The sequence below is a fragment of the Prosopis cineraria genome, unplaced genomic scaffold, assembly GCF_029017545.1.
Source record: "Prosopis cineraria cultivar Desert tree isolate PC_DT_omini unplaced genomic scaffold, ASM2901754v1 PC1, whole genome shotgun sequence".
In the NCBI taxonomy this organism is placed as follows: Eukaryota; Viridiplantae; Streptophyta; class Magnoliopsida; order Fabales; family Fabaceae; genus Prosopis; species Prosopis cineraria.
The window spans coordinates 40646175-40668413 of record NW_026555332.1 but is presented as its reverse complement, the minus strand read 5'-3'; the positions used below and the strand labels follow the sequence as shown (position 1 = coordinate 40668413).

Below are 22239 nucleotides of genomic sequence, written 5' to 3'. Positions count from 1 at the left end.
TTTGGGTCAAAGAAAATATAAGACATTTTTAACTATTTAATATTAATTAAAAATGTATGGTAGTCTCTTCCACCTTTATCATAAAGCAAATTTTAGAAAAAAAAAGAAATTTATTATTCTTAATTCAAGACAAAGTCAGAATAATTATTTTTTTTCAATGTTATCTCTTATTTATTTATTTATTATCGTTTGAATTCTTTGAGAGTAATTTATTATAGTTACTAATTGCAAAGAAGGACAAAATTAAAAAGTTACATGTTTTTTAACTAATTTGAAGAATATAACTACCAAATTTTTAATAAACGCGAACGCGGTTGAGTTTAACTTCAAATAAAACATGAAGTGAATTATACTATTATTAGGAAAGTTTGCCTTTTGTTTTTGGGCTAACAAACACCTCTTCATCTGCTGTCTGATTGTAATGATACAAAAAACTCCAATGAAAAAGGTCCAAAATGTAAATATCATTTCTTAAATGGTTCCATTTTCCACTACGAGTAATGTGTATGGCATGTTATTCCAAAATTCAATGTTATTTTTTTAATCACATTTATAGGGAAAAAAAATAGATATGCTAATTTCTTAACCCACTAATCACCTCATGTCACCTTTGACATTACAATTTTTAATATTTTCAAACTTTATAATTTTATATATAACTAGATCTTAATCTTTTTGCACAGTTTTATCATAATTTTACAATAATAATAATTAAAAAATAAAAAACTCCGTTGCCATTTGTGTGGCCGCAAAAGTCCACCACCCACACAATACGGTGAGATGAATTTGTCTCGTCCTTTGACTTCCAGCCCCAATCTTGATGGACAATTCATTATTTTATTGTTCTTATTGATTGTCATGCAGAAGGATAATCAACTTGTATTATTTATTTCTTACCCCCGTGTTTTGGTAACACCTACTCCTAAAAAACATACCTGTCTACCAAACAATGTTCAACGTCTCAAACTATTGCTCCACAGAAGTTTATGCAAAGAAGCAATCATCATCTTTTTCATGTATCAAGAATGTTTAAACCCTATACCACTAACTATACCTTATCCAATCTTCATGTCATCTAAGCTAGTTTCAAATAGTTACAAATACTCATCTGGTTTGATCATCATCATCATCATCATCATCATCATCATCATCATCATCATCATTTTCTGGGCCCAATAAGTTAACTGTTAGAAGATCTCCTTCCCAAATACGAAAATGGTCAAATTGCGTCTGATTGCGGAATGCTTCATTGCATTTGCAGTATACTATGTACAGAGAGACCAAAACAACACACTTGAGAGTGATACATACAAAGCAAAGTGTGTGAGCTCATTATAGGAAGCATGCTGTACGGATATGGTGGGATAAAAGGTCCACCTGCTTCTTTCTGTTGTATTGATGATTTCAGACATGAATTTGCCTACCGACTAAAAGCAAATGCACTATCATAATATCGTCAAGATATCAAGTTCCGGGCAAGTTGCTGCTTGTGCTGGAAAGAATTATGAAGGCACAGACAACAGAAAGCGAGAAGACTGATACCCAGGTGTTCTCAGTGTACATTTCCATCGCGTCAGTGATTGAAAAACGGGTTCGGTTTTCAGCCCAGTTTCGGAGTCGATCTGCCTCAGCTGCATACAAGGCTCTCCCCTGAAATACATATAGATGCTAAGTTCTTGCTTGACATTTCTATTCAACAACTCCAATCCATATCTACTGAAAAATGAAATGTATGTTCTTTTTTTAATGGTAATTGAAATGTAATTTTTGAATACCTAAACTAGCAATCATCTAAGTACAAGCCAAAAGTGCCACCTCAAGGGAAAAGAGGACAGTGAAGGAGAATGAGGATGTGACGTACAGAAACCCTCATGAGTCCCACAGAAGTGGGCTTGCTTAATGCAATTTTAGGAGCAAGGCTATGTTGTGACTTGTAAGTATTTGCAAAATGATGAATTAAGATGACATACCCAAATGAACTTTTTACCTGATCATCAAACCAACGGCCTCGTCGTAACCAGGCAGTGATTAAAGCAAATAAGATTCTAGGAGGGGTCAAGTAATTGACAGCCCTGCCTGTTCCCTTGACAACCCGCATCCGAGGAACTAGAGTTCTAGCAACAGTTTCAGGAAGCTCGCAAATGATGTTAAACATTTGTCTGTTTTGTACAGTTGAGCCACTGTACAGAAGCCATCATATTGTTTTAGAATAGTTTTAGAGAAAGAGGGAATTCAATGTAACATACGAGGCACACAACTATTTCACTAGTTAGGTATGGATGTAACAGAAAATGTTGGTGTAATGGAAGGGAAAATAAAATGGACTTTGGAACTTTCTGAATTAACTCACTCAGGAACGTGATCCATCAGCATCAATAAGAAAACCATATCAGAAACAGAAACAGGTTTAAATTGAAAAGTACCTCAATAGCAAATCCGTAAGTACCATGCCAGGGGATGCTGAATGCACTCCTACTTTAGATCTTTTGCATTCCTTCAACAGTGATCCTTGAAGCTGCCTTAGGCCACACTTTGTGGAACCGTAACTACATGTTAAATATTAAGAAACAAAATGTCATTGTGACTTGTGAGCATCATCATGACATGAGTAAACACGAGTATAAAAACATCGTTTGGAAACCATTAGCATCCTCCAAAAGGAGAAGAAACAAAGTACCAAGGAAAAAACTCACACAGCTGTCAAAGGGGTGCTGGAACCTCCAGAACCAGCACCATCCATATTAAATATGTGGCCCCCCTTGAGTTGGTTTATCATTACACGAATGGCTTCTCGCGTACAAATTATAGATCCAACCAGATTTGTTGAAACAATCTACAGGCAAACCAGATGGAAGAAACAGATACTGTAAGATGAAGTCAACTATTATAAGTGAATTTGCGTACAAGACTTGAACCTCTCAACTGGCAATCAAAGTCATGAATATTTAATTTTAAAACAAACGAACTACTAAATAACATATACCTGTCTAATATCTTCATCACTGAATTGAAGCAGTGGTCTGAAACCTTTGTTTGCGCCAGCATTGTTTATCTGAGTTCAAATATAAGACAGTAAAAGATACGGAACATAAATAGATACTACATTCTGCTCATTATATGGAATCTTTGGATTTTTAATGTCTTCAATAATGGATATCTTAACAGCCCCTGAAAGTTACAAAATTCTTAGAAGAGAAAATTTGCATTTCCATTCATCGTCTCATAGTGAATACTGCTACCCATGATTTCACATTGTTATCAATGATATTAACATGTAAATCCTATACAAAACAAATGAAAACAAATCTAACAATTCAGAGTCTGAACAAAAACTACAGGATCACAATATTACGTTCAGTTCATATGTACCAAAAAAATGTCGGAGAGCAGTGTTGTGATGTAAATAAATAACACCAACTTATGATTGAGAACAACACAATACAAATTCAAACACTAAATATTGTCAGCTTCGTGTCTTAGCCAGAATGGCTGCGATACTCACCCAAATGTCAATACATCCAAGCTCACTGACAGCGAAGTTTGCCAATCTCTGCACATCATGAGGCTCGCAAACATCACAGGCAATGCCTACTACTTTTGCATGAGACAGCTTTGTCAGAGATGAGCCTACTGCAGATGCAATGCCTTCCTTCAGGCTTTCCTCTAGCTCTTTTATAGTTGCTTGCACAGATTCAGGGCTGCTTTCATTGAAAATGAAAGTGGAAGCATTGATGTGAGTATTATGTAGATTACAAACAAACGATACTCCAAATTTCAATCTCAATTAAACTAAATAAGGTCTCGTGGTCAAGGACACCACCTGCGAGAGGTAACAACCACTCGATCTCCAGATAGAAGGAATTCCTGTGCAAGTGCTTTACCCAATCCCCTTGTACTGCACAGACCATTATGGAGATGCAGAAATAATGTCATAAAAACAGATGTCAATTTTTAATAAGTTCATAATGTAAGCACATAACCTCAAATTTGCAGAGCCATATGTGAAGAGCCCACATAATGACATAATATCTTAGAGTGATAGATACATCTTCCAGTTTGAGCCGCTTATGATATGCATAATATTGTATAGGCATACTAATAACAAACATATTTGTTTTCTTCAGCTGAATCACTTTGCTGTTAATTTAAGAAATGAGACTTGCATGGAACATGGCACAGAATTCAGAAAAAGGAAAAAGAACAATCCACAAAATCAATGATTCTAAGATGATATAACTCATAGTCAACATGCAAAAAGAGATGGAATTCCATCATAGAAAATGATCAAGATAAACTTTCACAGATGAAGCGAGTATACCTCCCGGTTATGATAACATTACGAGGACCAGCACGACAATGTTCCTCCAACACCATGTTAGCACCTATCATTGTTCCTATGATTATTCCTCCAAGCCAGCTATACCATATCAGTCCATCCATCTGGCTATCACCACCTTCGCAAAATTTGCAGATAATTTAACATTTGGTATGGGATAGCAATGCATATTAGAGCAAAAAGATTTGCAAACACATCTCGGTTGAAAGACAGGTATATACCAACCTGACATCAAAAATCCAATTATAAGGATTACCCCCGTGCTCGTCATTGTTACAATATATCTTCCAAATTGAAGGGCAACCTGTTTCTCATAGAGAAAAATACCGTCAAAAGCAATATTTAAAACAAACCAAGAAAATATAAATGCTGCAGCTGGGATCCATCTGTCCGGTGTCCGCAAAAAAACTTATTATAGTTGTCCCTCTACCAAAGTAATGAAAAAGAAAATTTAAGGACATGCGAAATGATATAATTCAGTAACAATAAAAAGTCTATAAAAACATCTGCTTTCTTATAGCTAATGTCATGTTAAAAGAAGTGAACCGAAATTGGTGGTTCACAGAGGCCTTATTGAAGCACTCAATCCACAAACAACTGAATTAATGCATAATGAAATTGTTTGATCAAGTGCTCTACTCATCTTTAATGCCATAACATCTAGTTTTAAATCCAACTTGACTTAAAGAGAAAGAAATCACCAGCATAATTGTTCTTCTTGAACTCAGCTAGCTTTTGCTTCTCTGTTGGTTTTATTTTTTTAGTCTTTGAAAACAAAGAACCACTTAACGAATCAAATCAAAGACAATGACAAAGAACCACAAAGAACCATGTCTTTTCTTTTTCTTTTTCTTTTCTTTTCCCTTTTATTTTAAATTTCAATCCAGTCAACTAACGAAGCCAAATTTTCTTTTAATTCAAGGAAAGCTTCAATTTTTACCACCCACCATTTAACTCAGAAGCTTTAAGATACAAACCACGGGCTAACTATAGGGCTCAATTAATTTTAACTAAGAATTACGGAGAGCCATGAATCTTGAAGACTAGAGTCCAGAATTCTTGGAAATACTTAGTCAAGGAGGTTATTGACGCCCGTCAAAATTATGTCAATTTTTTTTCAAAGAATTATTTCAACTTAAAAGTGTATGCTGGCAAGGATAAGGAAAAGCTCTAATAAAATTTTAAATTTCAATCGTCTAAGAGCAAAATCACCTGGTGATCGAGGGGCATAGGTAATATCCAGAAGCTTTACTTCCGATAAGGCCACGTATGGAAGAAAACTACAGAATAATAATAATCACTTGAAACAACTTACCGAGGATAGCACCTCCTCCACCTTCACCACTGCTTGCCGATATTCATCGTCCGATTTAGACTTCGCCATGAAAGTATTCAACGTGATACACTTCATTGAAACCCAGAACCCTTTTTCCCTATTCAAGTTTACCTCATTCTTCTTCAGAATTTGATCTTCTTCTTCACTTTCCAACTTTTTCTCCTCCAAATGCCCTCCATCCTCGGACTTGAGAGCCCCGCATCGTTTCCAACAAAGCCCGTTACGGCCACCAAGTATTCTCCGCGGACTGGACCAGCAAAAATCTCGTCTGAGCGACCTCCTACTATAGTGACCTTTGAAGCAAAGATAATCCAGGTTTTCTGGGCAAACGTGCAGCTTCACCACTGTGGTCATGGCTAGGATTGGAAGATGGAAAACACGAAATTCAGGGATATGTGGACACAAATTGGTAAGTTAAGCAACTGGTTAAGTTACTGATTTATTGATGATTGATCATCGAAGTTCAGTTTTTGTAATCTTGTGGCCGAAAATATCATGTGTGTCGTGTGCGTACAGATTCGCGGGAGATCTACAAGAGCAACGAAGGAGAGAGGGAAGATTGTGATGACCACACGCCGTAACAACCTCACAGAAATTGATGACACGTGGCAATGCAGGTAGGTGTCCACCTCACTTTTGGGCAAGTGTGGGTCAGTTGCCCCATTTTTTATGTTTTTTTGGAGCCGTTTATTTGTTTGTTACTGAAGAGTGAGGAGACTGTTGAACTCGCCACGCCTTCGCCCCTATCTTTTCCACGTAATTAGATTATTAGATTGGTTTGAGTTTTGCACCAAATATTTGAGGCAAGTGGATCAAAATCTTCTAAATTTTGTTGTCTGAAGCATCACAGATGAAAAGGGCAGTGGCAGAGGGTCATAACTCGTACGTTGCTGTGCTATGAACCATTATTAATAATCAGTTATGTTTTCGGTTTTCCGCAAATCAGCAGCTGTAATGTTCAGACTTATTGGCAAATTTCTGAAGATTCTGATCCCAAGTGGGTCTCGCCAGCCTGTGCAATGCATGGGATGTGAAAATTTTTTAAATAGTTTAAATAAATAATGAGATTTATTTAAATTTCAAAATGAGTTGTTATTAAATTAAAATGATTGTTCATAAAAAAAATAAGTAACCCATAAATTAAATATAAAGATACTACAAAACATGAAATTTAATAATATCACAATACATCATAACAAAAGTCATGCAACAAAGTTTAATGTCTCATTCAATAATTAGTGTGACTTATTTTTTATCTCAATTAATTCAATCTCTATTGTTGTTACCAACGATCAAAATAAGAACTGATGTGTTCTAAAAATAATACCTCCTTAATTGACAAATTCTTATATTTTAAATATATAATAAAATTATAAAATACATCTGTATAGATTTTGTTTTTCAACATGTTAAGAATTTACTTATCATTCTATCCATCATCTCATGTTTCATCTTCTTTTTAGCATTACGCTCTCCTTATTTGAGCCACTATCTAAGAAGAGTTAAAATCAATGTCAAGGCAACAATGATTTTCATCAAACAAATTGACTTCGCTTTTGATGGAAAAGACTTAATGAGATGAAACATTTTCTCTCAAAGCATCTTGAATTGATCAGTTAGCATCAACTATATTAAGGAAAACAAACTTGGTAAGTTGTTGAAGAGCATGTTGCTTGAGTGTCAAAGAATTTGCTTTTCTGTAGGTATTCAATCTTCGCTCATAGAATTTGTCTTTCTACAATTCTTGCCCAACAATTTCTTTTGCAATAGCCTTATTGCAGCATATAAAAGCCTTAAAGCATATTGTAGAAAAAAATTGAATAGCAATATCAAACTACTCTCACAATAAGCATATATTGGGGGATACTTAAGAATATGGCACAAAATGAATATATTTCATTAAGGAAGCAAACCTTATTTACATCATGATATGTCAAAATGATATTTGGGTCTCCATATGCATTAATCATGTCACTAAGAATGGACATCATGAGAAGAACATGAATATTTTATCTCCAAAACTTCCCAACATCAACAACTTGTTCACTTTATCTGCATGTCAAAAAATTTTTCTTTTCCATTATTCTCTCACCCTCTTCATGCAAAAACATTCACCACTAAATCAAGTTGTTGATATGGGTGTTAAAAAACTTACAAAGCAATAATTGACTTGTTAAATCATAGAGAGCAAAGGATGAAAATCAAATTGCTGACTATATGACCAAGGAGGGGCTACCTGTGCTTCAAGGCTTTCATCTTGTTAATCTTATTCCTTTAGAGATTGCAATTAGGAGAGGGGTCTCTCCATTTTTCCCCCTCCAGTTCCCCAATTTTCACCATTCAAGTCATTTTATTAAATAATTTTTTTAAATTTCAAAATTAATGAAGGGTAGGGATTGGAGAAATGGAGGGAAAAAAATGAAGAGACTCCCTCTCTTTGCAATCACACTAAGTAGGGAGAGCAAGCATGGGAAGGATGATACAAAACAATTAGCCTTTGATTTCCGTGTTTTCTATTAAAAAGTGAGTTAGCTTTAAAAAAAAAAAAGGAAGGCATGAGCAGTATAATGATAGTTATATTAAAACTAAAAGTAAAGATAGCTTGAAATCCATATTTGAGTTGGGTGTGGAAGGTATGAAAATTAAATTTTTTTTAATTTTTTAAATTGAATTTTAAAATTGGGAATGAGAAGTTGGAAGGATACGATAGTATGATGAAGTTAACAAATAGTGGGAGTTATAGTAGTGGAAAATTTTTCGAGTGGGAGGAGTTATAATGTTTGAATTTTTTAATACTTTAAAGATTTTTCATGATGGAGACTTTTCTTATATTTAAAAATATTAAGTTTAAATAATAGTTGGGAAGTTATGATTAAAGTGAATAGATTATGGAATCTAAAAATCAAGAGAAATTTTAAGTTTGGGAAATATATAATGTTTGATTTTTTTTTTCTTTTAATGATTTTTCATGGTGGAGACTTTTTATATTTAAAAAATATGAATATTAAATTTAAATAGCACTTGGAAAGTTATGACAGTGAATAGATTGCAGAATGTAAAAATGAGGAGAAATATAAAGAAATTTAAAATTAATATATATAAGTTCGATTATTTTATATAACATAACTAAAATTTCATGTGGCTCTCCAAAATCATAGCATTTTATAAATTGGATGCATGTCAAGCTTATAAGATGGCTTGCAATTCTATTTTTATATATAAATTTTTTAAATCAAAAGTTTTCTTATTATTTTTAATTATAAAATTGAATGTGGTTAATAATTTTTGGTTAGACTATTATCATTTTAGTTATTATAATCTTGAAATTGAGTTGGGATAATGGAGAGACGTATGAGAAGGTGGGTTTTTTAATTATAAAATTGGATTTGAATATTAATTTTTAGTTAGATTATTATTGTTTTAATTCTTATAATCTTGACATTAAGTTGGAATAGTGGAGAGATATTTGAGAGAGAGGTAATTTTGTTTATTTCTAAAATAAACAATAAATCATAAAATTGTAGCTGACCCATGACATCATTTGGATAGGTATATGGGAGAAAAATAATTTAATTATTTTTTAATGAAAAAAAGCAAAAAAACAAAAAACAAAAAAAGCTTAAAGGACATATGAGGTCTTCAGACACAAGTTTATAGTTTTACTTTTATATATAGATAATATGATAGTTAAATAATTAATAATCAAAATGATAGTTGTTAAAAATTGATTATCAATAAAATATTTTATTGAAAAAAATATTTATGAATCACCCATCAACAAGGTAGTGACATCAATAATATAATTTGATCCCATAAATTTGTCAATTATTAAACAAATCTTTAGCAATTTGACCACATTTATTGGTTGAAGCTTGAGCTTTATTTTAAAATAATTGTTATTTTACAGTTAATTGTTAATGGGTCTCATGAATAATTTGTGCAAAAAAAAAGCATAAATTGTGAAATTTTTCCGTTTGATTTACAAATATAAGAAGAAAACATGTTTAAAAAATGTTCATTAATTCTATGGTGATTTACAAGTCTTCTTCTAACATTTGTGAGTCAAATCATAAGAAATTTACAACTTATTTAACGTGTTCTTTAATTTTACACAAATTCTTCATATAAAACCGGTTAGCAATAACCCACTTTTAAGAAATTTATTTGTAATTAATTTTTATGCATGAAACTTTTCTGTACTTTCCCCTTTTTAGTATTTAATATTTATAGTCTCCTAGCGATTGACTCTCCGTTAACAGTGATTTCTCAATGCAGAGTTTTCCAATTTTACGCGCAGAGTTTTGTTGTGGTTTCAATATCAATATACTCCGTCCAAAACACAACATAAATTATAATTAACTAATTCATAATTTATAAATAATATTAATTAAAATTTTAAATTTTAAAAGATATTCACATCTCTTTAATTTAATTGTATCCTTATTAAATACTCCACATAAAAAGTCTTGATAATTATAGTTAAAATTTTAATACATAATTTTTTTAAAAAAATAAACGAAGTACGAGTATAGCTAAAAAAACAAACATAAAAATAATTCAATACTTTATATTTAAATGAAGTAAGGTTTTTAAAATATATTTTATATTATAATTTGAAAGGAATAACATATAATGGGCCAGTTCATTTATGTGATTAAGAAAAATGAACTAAGTATGCCTATCGATGTTACTGGCCAGGCTGGAATTTCTTTTTACGAATTTTTTACCGGCAACGAATCAGTACTCGATGTACATGAAAATTAAATGAGAATTTATACTAGTAGATCAAGTGTATGTGAATCAACGGGACAACATGATGATATAACATTGCCTGCAAAAAGAAACGTAATAATATTATACTGTGAGAGAGAGACTCGCTAGAAGGCTGTTCATCAATAGCTAGAGGCTTCGAGAAACCATATATTTTTATATAAGAAAAGTGACAATTTGGAATTAGGAATTTTAACAAAACATTAATAACAATTATAAATTTTAAATTATTAAAATATCAATAATAAATCATCACCTTTACCTTTATTACTTGTAATTAAAAAACTTGTAAATAATAAATTGAAAAATTTATTAAATATATTTAAGATTATTTATAATATCGGTTGAAAATTTACAAGAGTCAATAATAAATTTTAATTTTTTATTATCAATATATAGATAAATCTATTGTTTACTATCAGTCAATAAAAAATTAAGTAAATATATTTGAAATTATTTATAACGTTAGTTATAAATTTACGAAAGTCAGTTGTAAATCGTGAGTTAATCACTTATCATTTTTTTGCTATCAATATATAGGTAAATAGTTTGAGAAATCTTTTAAATATACTTGAGATTATTTACAATATTAATTAAAAATTTATAAGAGTTAGTTATAAATCGCAAGTTAATCACTTATAATTTTTTTAGTTGAGAAATTAACAAAAGATAGTTGAAAATCCTTCTAGCATTAGTTGAGAATTTATTAAAGTCTAATATAAATATCAAACCAATCAATATAAGATAATTTATTACAAGTAAGGATTATAATCTATTATTACAAATTTAATAATTTAAGATCTGTAATTGTTATTGATATTCTTATAAGATTCCTAATTATTATTTTCCCTAAAAATTATATTGGTCCACAGTTGGTTCATTATAATATGTTGCCTCCGATATAGAATTTAATTAGGATGGAACTTCCACAATTGAAAGGGCTGATCTGAACAGGAACTTCTGGCCATTAACATGCTAGTTGTTCTTTGCTAAAAAAATGCTAATTGTTTGTTTTATCCTTGCTTTCGTAAATTCGATCTTGTTCTTGAATTATGTTACTGAAGATCAACGCCAATCTTGGGCTTATTAATACCCAACCTACTACACAACATTGTCAATCAATTTGTTGCTGTGTATGGAATTGTGGATTTCTTTACCTCAATTGACTAATAAAATCAGATATCAGAAACTTTTCTTCCCAACAAGGCGAAAGAGACTAGTGCTCAACAATGTTCAAATCTATATATGCTCACATACATTTATACAAATATTTAAGTTAATAAATGTAAGAGATAAAATTTTAAAAATATATATGCTAAATTGTTTATATACATTTCAAAATAAAATTAGATATAAAAAATGTTTATATTTTGAAACGGGACGAGTACGCTCCAATCTGGTCACACCTTGTCAAGCCTTATATCGTGGTCCAGTGAATCCCCATAACATAAGCTTCTGAGTTCTGAGAGAGAAGAAATTCCAGTTGTTGTATGGACGAAGTGGGCCAACTCTTCATGATCCATTGTTCCTGAACATGGTGAGTTAACTACGTACGACGTGTTTCATCTCTAATAAAACAAACCCATATAACCTCTAGACTCCCTAGCTGGTTGTATTTAGCCTAGTTCATTACTTGGCTGACAAGGCTTGCTTTGGTTGAATTAGTATTTCTGTGATATAATACAGAGGAATCTATAGTGTTCACACCCCAATATCTTCCTGAAAGCTTCCCCTTGGATGATTACCGACCAGAAAATATCAAAGCTTCTTTCAAAAAACTGTGCACGTGATGTTTTGGGTGTCTGACACGTTTAGAGACAAAGAAAACGCTTTGACGAGACCACTTAATTATTTGGATCATGTGATCGCAGCTTTTCCCAACCGTCTCGTTTAAACGTGTGATTTTGGATCAACTCATGCTCGGTTTGTATATTTTAATTACGATATAATATAAAATTACGTGTCGTGTGTCATCTTAGCCTATTTTTATATTTGTATTGTATTACTAATGTCAAAGATGCAAATCATAGCAAATTACTATACCTGAAATGACCCTGAATCCTGTGACCATGCGGGTCTTAAAGCTGTATAATGCGCAGCCTGGACCAATTATTAAAGAGAAATATCCATAAGATGGGCCAACATGAAGGATTTTTAAATCATTATTTTACCAATTATAATTGTCTTTAATTGGTCTTCTCCAGAGAATAAGAAGATAGGCTTTCATGTAGTAGTATTTTGTTGTTGTACGTAAAAGAAATGGATATTTAGTTATTCCTCTTATAGGACAGTGAATCTTTGTTTTGTGTCTATATTATGTAATCCGATCTTTTCTGTTACCGAAATATTATGTTATCCTATTAAATAATAAGATATTTTATTTTTAAAATATGTCTGTTTAATAAGTTTAATTGAAAACTTATTAAATTTTTAAATAAAATTAATAAAATTTAAAGTTTTTTATTTCCGTGAAATGGGTTGGAAGTCGCTCATAAATGGGATTGAACAGAGTATATCACATTTCATATATTGACCATCGAGTTCAGGTTCTGTCCAGTTTTGGAAACGGCCCCTTTCGTTTTTCTGCATTTCCTCTTTCAGAGATGGAGGACAGCCCTGATCCAGAACAGGGCAAGCACCACTATTACCAACCACTTCCTGCTTCGGATTCTTACGCTGCAAACACTAATCTGAAGTATCAGAGAAAAGGAGAAGGATCATCATGGGTGGAAGAAGACGATTCTGCAGCTGGATACCATAAAGACAATCCTCGTCTCAATATATACGCTCTTGCTTGTGCTATTTTGGCTTCTACCAACTCCGTTCTCTTGGGATACGGTGAGTAATTTCATTGAAATCGATCAGTTCAAGTACAAGCAAAATCAACTTTGATTTCGTTTTTGTCTCGTACAGATATTGGGGTGATGAGTGGTGCTGTGTTGTTCATAAAGGAAAATCTGAGAATAACATCAACGCAAGTAGAAATCCTAGTGGGTTGCCTGAACGTGTGTTCATTGATCGGATCTCTGGCCTCCGGCAAGACCTCAGACACTATAGGGAGGCGTTACACCATAATCCTAGCAGCATCAACATTTCTGATAGGTTCACTCTTGATGGGGATGGCACCTTCATTCACATTCCTCATGGCAGGACGTGTAGTTGCAGGCATTGGAGTTGGATACTCCCTCATGATCGCCCCAGTGTACGTAGCCGAGCTCTCGCCTTCTTTGTCTCGAGGTTTCCTCACATCCCTCCCAGAAGTCTTCGTCAGTATTGGGATCCTTCTGGGTTACATCTCCAACTATGCCCTATCAGGTCTCTCTCATGACATCAGCTGGAGACTGATGCTTGGTCTAGCAGCCTTGCCTGCAATTGCAGTGGCATTTGGTGTGCTTGCAATGCCGGAGTCACCTCGCTGGCTGGTCCTGAAGGGAAGATTTCGGGAAGCCAAGGATGTTCTGTTAAGAACGTCAGAGACAAAAGAAGAAGCTGAAATGAGACTTGCAGAGATATCGGAAGCTGCAAAAGCAAATTGTTCGGGGACAGAGCATGGACTAGAGGCTCGGAAAGCCATGTTTGTGAGACCTTCTCGAGCTGTATTCCGAGTTTTTGTTGCTGCAATTGGGGTCAACTTCTTCATGCAGGCTTCTGGGAATGATGCTGTGGTTTATTATACTCCACAAGTGTTCAAGGAGGCTGGGATTCACTCTGAGAAGCAGCTTGTTGGTGTTACAATTATCATGGGAATCGCCAAGACTTGCTTTGCTTTGTTGTCTGCCCTGTTCTTGGACCGGGTCGGGAGGAGGCCCATGTTGCTATTGGGCTCATTTGGCATGGCAGTCTCTCTGTTTGGGCTGGGCCTGGGCTCTAAACTTCTAGAACACTGTGATAGCAAGCCTGGATGGGCCATTGCATTATGTGTGGTTGCTCTGTGCTGCGCGGTCTCCTTCTTCTCTATTGGGCTTGGGCCAATAACATGGGTGTACTCATCAGAGCTATTCCCATTGAGGTTAAGGGCCCAAGGCTCGGGCTTGGCTGTTTCAGTGAATCGGCTGGTGAGCGGGGTGGTGTCCATGACATTTCTCAGCATATCTGAGGAAATAACATTCGGGGGCATGTTTTTGGCTCTTGGTGGGATAACGGTACTTGCTACGATTTTCTTCTATTTCTTTCTGCCAGAGACCAAAGGTAAGAGCTTAGAGGAAATTGAAGCTCTGTTTAAAGATGACGAGGCTCGATGAGAATTACTTCGCGTCTGTGCCTTGAAATAAAACTCAGCCTCTACAGCCCTGCACACACACCAAAGTGGAGATAGCCACAGAAAAAAAGATACAAAAGTGGTGTTCAATGTGGATAAGTAAAGAGGGAAAAAATAATGGCAGTTTCTATTATTACATTCAATATATATAATCAAGTTGTAAGCGTGATGATTGCTCGTGGTGGTATTCTTTGGACAACTCTTGTAATTCTTCAAGTGTACGGATAACGTACAGATTTTCCCTTTCATTTTCGTGGAATAAAAGATTTCACGAATTGCAACATACGAGTAATGTTTTCCCCCCACTTATGCAATATCTTGATATAGGGATTTTAAGTGTGTAGAGTATATAGTATAGCCTTCCTCTCCAGCGATATATATTATATATTTCTGAATTCTGATTAAGTGCATGTAATTATTAAACTGTAAGTTTGCTTAATATATTCTGATAAAATTTGAGATGAATTAAACACATACATCATTTACCAAAAGTTTTGGTGCGCCAGTGGATTCTGATGTACGGTGCTGATGAGCAAAGTTCCTATACGCATACATCCCGTGCCGATCGAAATCATAACCTGACCCTCAACTCGACAACTTTATACGAAAAAATTGAATCAGAATTCCACTGGCCATACGCAAGTGTTAGGAGCAAAACATGACTTGTTTGTTTCTCTGTCACTTTAATATGTAAGAAGATGAAGGCAGCGTACACCTTTGGGTTCACGGGTGGTGAAAATCCTAGGTAAAATTAGGCGTTCTGCTACCCAAATCTCACATGCCCCACACACGCACAGTTTGACATTACAATCTAAAGCAGTGCTCAGTTACTTTTACGTTGTGTAGCTCGTCAAAATATTGATTTTCTTGCTTCTGTTGGGATATTTACCAGTTTGTACCATCTTCACTGGTGTTTGATACCCCTTCTTGCCAAGCTTGCTTGTTTTAACTCCAACTTCAAATATTATGACAACCGTTTCATGAACTATCCTTGTCCAGAAGCTCAAAGTCACAGAGTCAGTTTGTTTCAATGCAGCTTGTCTCCTACTGTGACTGTAATCTTCCCAGCTTGAATGTTAACGTTAAGCATTTGAATTTGTGACCTAATCTCTTGTACATATATGGTATATAGCCCATGCAAAGGACAAGCTTATAAAATCTTAAACGAGATGAATATAATAACAATCACAAGGACCATACGTCATGATCCAAATGTCAAACACCACCAATCCTTGTCGTCATCGACAAGCCAGAGAGAAAATATATTAGGAAAAAAAAAGGGAGGTCTGAGATTTTCCAGAGGAACAAATCCATGGAAAGGGCAATGGTTTTCTTCTTGTCATGGAGCTTGGTCTTGAAAAGCTGGCTGAAACTATCTCAAACTGTCTGTTATTACATGGTTGGTATTTTAGGTAAAGGGCAAGATCTGCTCTCTTTCGCGTGTCGTTTTTCGCTTGGAAGCTTCCAAGACTTGAAAGATGCCGTATTTAGAGAGAGAAAGTGAGGAACACCGCGACTTGATGTTTCCAAAGTCATACAAAATACATATCTTAGTATTAATGTTTATACTTAATTATAGAGTGTATATGTTAATGGTTTTGGAGATGACGAGAAGTACAACTGACTAGTGAGTAGTACGCAAAAAAAGATTCAACATGACGGTGAGGCCAAAGACTGAGAGCCTCAAGTATTGTCTTGTAGCCACCGGACGAGTTGAGGAAGTCACGAGCATGCGGACAAATGAAGCTCTCTGTGTAGTATCCATTTAGATGGCAACATTTAAAAGGTGACAACATTAACGTTGTCGTCCACTCTAGTATATCCCTCTCGCTCACATCTCGAAATCAAAACCATTTTTTTAAATCTCTTTATCTCTCTCTCTTTCTGTGTGCGCGAAACAGTCACAATCAACTTTTTTGCTCGCTTTCTTAATTCACCTCCGTGAACGGAGAAATATATTGGGAGACCCTCGTCCTCTTCCCTAGCCCTCTCTATCTTGAAAGGAAGGAAGGCGTCCAAATCAAACCATTGAGAGAGATATATATAGATTTTAGGTTTTGTTGGTTATTGAACTTAATTGGTATTTTTGATTAAGGGGAAGCAATAATTGAAATATTGAGAAACACGAAATGGGAAGTAACTACCAATTTGATTCAAATTGTTGGGTGAAGGGTCGCTGTCCAACAATTAGTTATAGAAACTATAGATTACACAGTTCATAGTGCCTTAGACTTAGATCTAGTTAGGGTGATCAAAATATATAGGTATGGTATATCCGTTATTTATGTACCCTTCCACGCATGCATAAAATTAGTCAGTTGTACTCTACTTTAAAGTCTATTTGAAAGGAATATACACGGAGGTTATGAGAAAGCGTACAATTTCATATATAGATATATCAATAGTATTACTTGTCATTCGTAATGCAATTTACAATTTGACCATAATGTAATGTAATGAAGAAAATCAAGGAACAAGCGCAATTCTTCTCTTTCCCTCCTCCCTCTTTTTCCATGATTGCTGAGAATATGTATTGAGAGAGAGAGAGAGAGAGAGAGATCCAAACTTGTGAGATATGAGGGTAGTTTAAATATTTTTTTAATGAAAAGCTTAAATACTTTTTTTATTTATAATTATAATGCAGTCATGATGAAATTATAGGATTATGTCTTTATTTGTGTCTTCTACTTGAAACGTGACTTTTTTTTTTTCGGTTCCAAAATACAAACATGTAAATTCACGTATTTGTAAAAAAAAAAAAAATAGCAACTCCTATCAATAATTTTATTATGGGATGTGACTGTCAAATATTTGACCATCACATATAGCTTTGCAAGTCTTTCTATGTTGAGCTTTCATATCAAAATGTACGATAACTTAATAATTAAAATTTTGTATATTTAGGATATATATATATATATTAATTCATGAGACATAAAACAATTTTAAATTAATTTTATACGAAGATAACTTTTGTCACAAAAATATATATTAATTACTAGTCTAATGAGTGGATATATAATTCTGTAACAAAAATATTATCAATAGTGTGGTCAAGATTAATTTTGATCAATACCTGTTTCAATTATATTCTTTCTCATTCTAAAAAGTAAAATATGGAGTTCTTGAATGATCATAATTGTTATTACGAATAAAAGAGTCAATATATCAATATCATTATTTATATATAAAATGTGAAATTTATAACAACCTCTGTATGTTGTTCATAAGTTATGAATATTGTGATTTAATCATGTTTAAGAGTGAGTGAACTTGAGTTGTTGTAAAAATTATCACATAAGATAAAATTGAGTTTAAAAAATAATATAATAAAGTGAAAGGACTTATAAACTTAAGTTTTAAAGTTTTAAATTAAGATGCAATATTCTTTACTCTTGTTATCCGTTTGTTGATGTTGATATAAAAGAGTGAGGTTTGAATATCTTATATAGATAAATGCTAGTATAAATTATGAATTTTACAAGAGACTTTATATATTGATTGAAATGCAAATGATGTAGAAAATTTAAATGGTGGCAGTTTTGTAATATTTGCACTTAACCATTAGATTTTATACATCAGATGCCTCCGCAGATTGTGTAAAAAACACTTTTTACATGATTGCTTCACCCTATGTAAAAAGTGTAGTTTTATAGATAGTTATAGATAATTTAATAAATTTATTAATTTAAATAAGTTTTGAATATCTTTGTTGATAATGTTGATAGTTGATTCTGAGAATTTTAATTATTGTAATTTTTTTATGTGAATCATGTTAAATAATTGTTAGTTTTGGATAACTAAACTAAATTATGATTTGTGTTGGCAATTGTAAATGAGTTGTACTATTTAGCTGTAGCATTTTTTTGTGTGCAATGATGTGTAATTGAAAAAATAGATACAATATTAAAAAAAATAAAGACTTTCTACATTGGTTATGACTTTAACAGCAGCAAAAATCAGTTGAGCTACATAACTAATGTAAAAAGTAACATGTTATTTAAAAAAAAAAAAATTGATGCATTTCTACATCTGTTTTAGCCTTGACATAGAAAATAGATTTTTTATACTCTCTTAAATAACATTGCCTATAGAAATAAATATGAAAAATAATTTTAATCACTAAAAAAAAAGAAAAAACCTTTTCTATTTGTATGAATATAATGTATTCCAAGAAAGATTATGACAATGAAATGTAAACTCACGATAAGTGTGGAATAAATTAAACGAACACATGTGAAATTCATTTGATAGGAGATTGATGTAGAAGAAAAGGAGCATTAGGTGAAGATTCTTGCAAAAAGGCTATAGCAATGCAGGAAGCTTTTGTTTTGGCACTGTTATCGCTACTTGGGGATATCAGATATGGTGGAGTCGGATCCCTTTTTATATAACAGAGCATAGCACGCAGGCACGCACGTACCGTTTGAATTTCAAACACCATCAAGCGCCTGCAACTTCTTCCATTATACTCACTTGTTAAATGATCATCATCCCCTACCGGTCCCCAACGTACACTCTATGCATCCACTATTTGGTTGTTTCCTCTGGGACTACCAACACTTACTTTAATTTATTATATAATTCCTTTATTCCCATTGCGTGGAAAGTGAAAGGGTTATCATTAATCCCAGCACTTTCAGCCGATATCTTTCTAGTTTCATAATTACTAGTTTATTACTACTTCTGTCTCTGAACTTGAATCTTCCAAACTTGGCGGCCAAGTGAGCATGGCTCTTCTTTTGTAAGCCTCTTGTTCTGGCGTTCTTGTCCCGCAAGTTTTATCACACTTTTTCTAGTACGGTTCCACCGCAAAGTTAAAACCTACATTATGAGAAAGCTTCCAAATTATAAGTTTTATCCACTGTTCTCCATCTCCAGTCCTGTTTATTTGAGAGAGAGAATGATTTTGTTATTCTTATTTATAAGACATATTATTAACATTTTATATAAAGTTTTTTTTAATCCCCATTAAAATATCGGTGTGATAAAAGTATGTCTATCTAATGGGAGTTAACTTATTAAATAATTTTAGACATTACATTTTAAAGTTTTTATTGATTTCAATAAAATATGTTAAAAAATAATTTATAAATAAAAGCAGGATAAGTGGGTACAGTTTTTATGCTTTCTTTTATCTTTATACCTTTTCAATAATCTATTTATTCATGCTAATGATTATTATATTAATCAAATAAAATTCAAATTCAACCAAATTAAGTGTGATTAATTAATTATTTTAAAAAAAGCTTGATTAGTAAAGTGATTCAATAATAGTCTGTAATTTTTTTTGACCAAAAATAATAGTCTGTAATTCAATTAAAAGAGATAAATATGGCAGTGAACCATTTTAAAATAGTTGGATTTGGAGGGCTCAATAGTGAACTTAATGAGGAGAAAGATTAGCGTGGAGCTTGTGCTTAAAACCTACAAAGGGGCAACTTTTAAAGCTAATAATGAATAATAAGTCAATGAGGACGGGGAAGAGGACGAGAAAACGAGCATAAAGTCGGTTTCAGAAGATTTGAATATGATTATATATACGACTTCCACTTTCGGTTTCCCATGCATTTATCCCTCTCTCCCACTTCCTTTCTTTTTACCCATCGCAGCTCTCCACCTCCACATTCTCTTATACTCTCTCTCTGCGCCTTTCTTCCTTCCCATTACTTTCCTTTTCCTCTAATGGAAACCCGTCTCAAGATGCGAATCTCTCGCATGTTCCGATCCTCTTTCGCCTCTTGCCGCGCCCGCAACTTCTCCGATGTCACTGAAAAAGCTGTCTTTCCCCACCACGACCACCGTGGCTTTCACCCTATCGACCCATCGTCTCCTAAACCCCGTCCCTTTCCTTCCATATGCGGACCCAAAGCCTTGGAAACCTCTGAAACTATTGATTCTTCGCTTCCCAGAAAGAAAGTTTCTGAGTGGCCGTCATCGCCGTTCCGCCGGGGCAATCACGGAGGGAGGTCTTGTCCCCCGGCTTCGCCAATCACGCCTCTGAATCCAGTATACGAGGACGAGTTTGGTTATTGTGAGAAATTGAGACATTCAGGGAGGAACGAGAAGATTAAGAAGAAGAAGAAGAAGAAAGGTACCCGTAAGAAAAGAAAGCCCTCGGATATGTTCCCATTCAACTCTTGCGCTCAGGACGGGACTATAGGAGGATATTGGTGGTACAGCAACGACGATGACGACGACAGCGAAGGAGAGGATGAGACCGACACGCTTTTCTCTTCTAGAAGCCTCTCTTCGGATTCCTCCCGTTCTCGCCGCCGGCGTCATCGGTCTTGCCAGAAAAAGAAGGAGGACGGTGACCGAGTGGGTCCGGAGAGCCTAAGTTCTGAAATGGGCGTGATGCCATTGAAGGGAAGAGTGAAGGATACCTTCGCCGTAGTGAAGCAGTCCAGTGACCCTTACAATGATTTCAGGACGTCCATGGTGGAAATGATAGTTGAGAAACAGATATTTGCGCCCGAGGATTTGGAGAATCTCCTGCAGTGTTTCCTGTCCCTCAATTCGCATAATCATCATAAGATTATTGTAGAGGTTTTCACTGAGATTTGGGAAGCCCTGTTCTCTGACTGGTTTTAAGACTCAAGAATGATCTGTTATCTGTGTTTGTTTCCATGGAAAATAGTCTAGCTCTAACTTAACTTAGTTCGCGTTTATGATACTCCATTTCCCATTCAATCTAAGTTACTTTAAGTTATATTTTCTTTTTGTCTTGTCTGGAGCTGAATCTTCTACTCGTGGGATTTTCTTCTTTGTTGTTGTTGTGCTCCCCGTCGCGATATTTCTTCATATATTCAGATAAACTGACAAAGAACTGTATCCGCAAAGGTGGTAGTAAAATCAACGAAAAGACCTAAAATAGAGATGTTTCATTGTTTTGTTATGCATTTTGATGTTATGAGAAAGTTGTCTACCAGACTTTTTTAAATTTTATCCTCCGTTGAAAAGATCGCTGGACTGAAATGGCAAACAAGGCCCTCTGCGTTGGACTTCCGGGCCTAAAAGGAGAAAAAGATGGTGATGGGATGGGAAGCTTTTGTTTGATTTGAAGCCGGAGTTTGAAAAAAATAAAAGTTGTCTCACTCTCTTGCGCTGGTTTATGCTGGACCTCTTGAATTTGTTTTCCTCCAAAAGAATACAAAAAGGTTCACTCGTTTTCTGAAGCCCCCACCAAAGAAAAGTTGCTTTCTTCTCCATTGAAAATTTGAAAGTTGTTGGTTACCTCAGGAGCTGCAATATTACATACTCATCTCGAGCAAAAGGACGATATGAATTGAGTGACGAGTTCCGTTTCTTTCTTTTTTGTGCGTTTGTGCTCAAGAAAAGTGAGATCTTCGTGTGATTAAGTTATTATTTAAAGTTCTGAGCCGGAAAAGATAAATATATATATTTGGTCTATTAGGAAACTGTTACTCTATCGCGGCCAAAGGTCAAATTATAGGAAATTATTTAACCAAGAACATGGAATCCAGAAGCTGGTGAAAAGTTGACCCAATCAGCTAGAGGATTCACATGACGAATGTA

At 34.1% G+C, this 22239-nt stretch overlaps 3 protein-coding genes across 7 annotated transcripts; 2 read left to right on the top strand and 1 right to left on the bottom strand.

Moving 5' to 3' along the window:
* Positions 1–940: 940 nt before the first annotated feature.
* Positions 941–6207, bottom strand: LOC129293939 (probable chlorophyll(ide) b reductase NYC1, chloroplastic). 5 transcript variants are annotated; one of them, XR_008589300.1, is made up of 11 exons: positions 5652–6207; positions 4562–4640; positions 4319–4454; positions 3821–3895; positions 3503–3698; positions 2984–3052; positions 2694–2833; positions 2424–2546; positions 1971–2180; positions 1378–1650; positions 941–1265 (listed from the first exon to the last, which is right to left on the bottom strand). XR_008589300.1 is itself a non-coding variant. In XM_054932190.1 (10 exons), exons 1-10 carry the CDS (start codon positions 6024–6026, stop codon positions 1503–1505), a joined length of 1551 nt encoding a protein of 516 aa, XP_054788165.1. In that variant the 5' UTR covers positions 6027–6207; the 3' UTR covers positions 941–1502. The 5 variants fall into 5 exon arrangements, 3 of the variants coding, with proteins under 3 accessions (XP_054788165.1, XP_054788095.1, XP_054788286.1); XR_008589273.1 differs by having other exon boundaries at positions 1988–2180; positions 5652–6203; XM_054932190.1 differs by having other exon boundaries at positions 941–1650.
* Positions 6208–12984: 6777 nt separating this feature from the next.
* On the top strand, positions 12985–14948 carry LOC129289414 (probable polyol transporter 6). The gene is made up of 2 exons (XM_054926183.1): positions 12985–13280; positions 13356–14948. Exons 1-2 carry the CDS (start codon positions 13046–13048, stop codon positions 14681–14683), a joined length of 1563 nt encoding a protein of 520 aa, XP_054782158.1. The 5' UTR covers positions 12985–13045; the 3' UTR covers positions 14684–14948.
* A 5335-nt stretch (positions 14949–20283) lies between these two features.
* On the top strand, positions 20284–21598 carry LOC129292997 (transcription repressor OFP8). Its single transcript, XM_054930771.1, has one exon. The coding sequence runs from the start codon at positions 20386–20388 to the stop codon at positions 21292–21294; it is 909 nt and encodes a 302-aa protein (XP_054786746.1). The 5' UTR covers positions 20284–20385; the 3' UTR covers positions 21295–21598.
* The last annotated feature ends 641 nt before the right edge of the window (positions 21599–22239 follow it).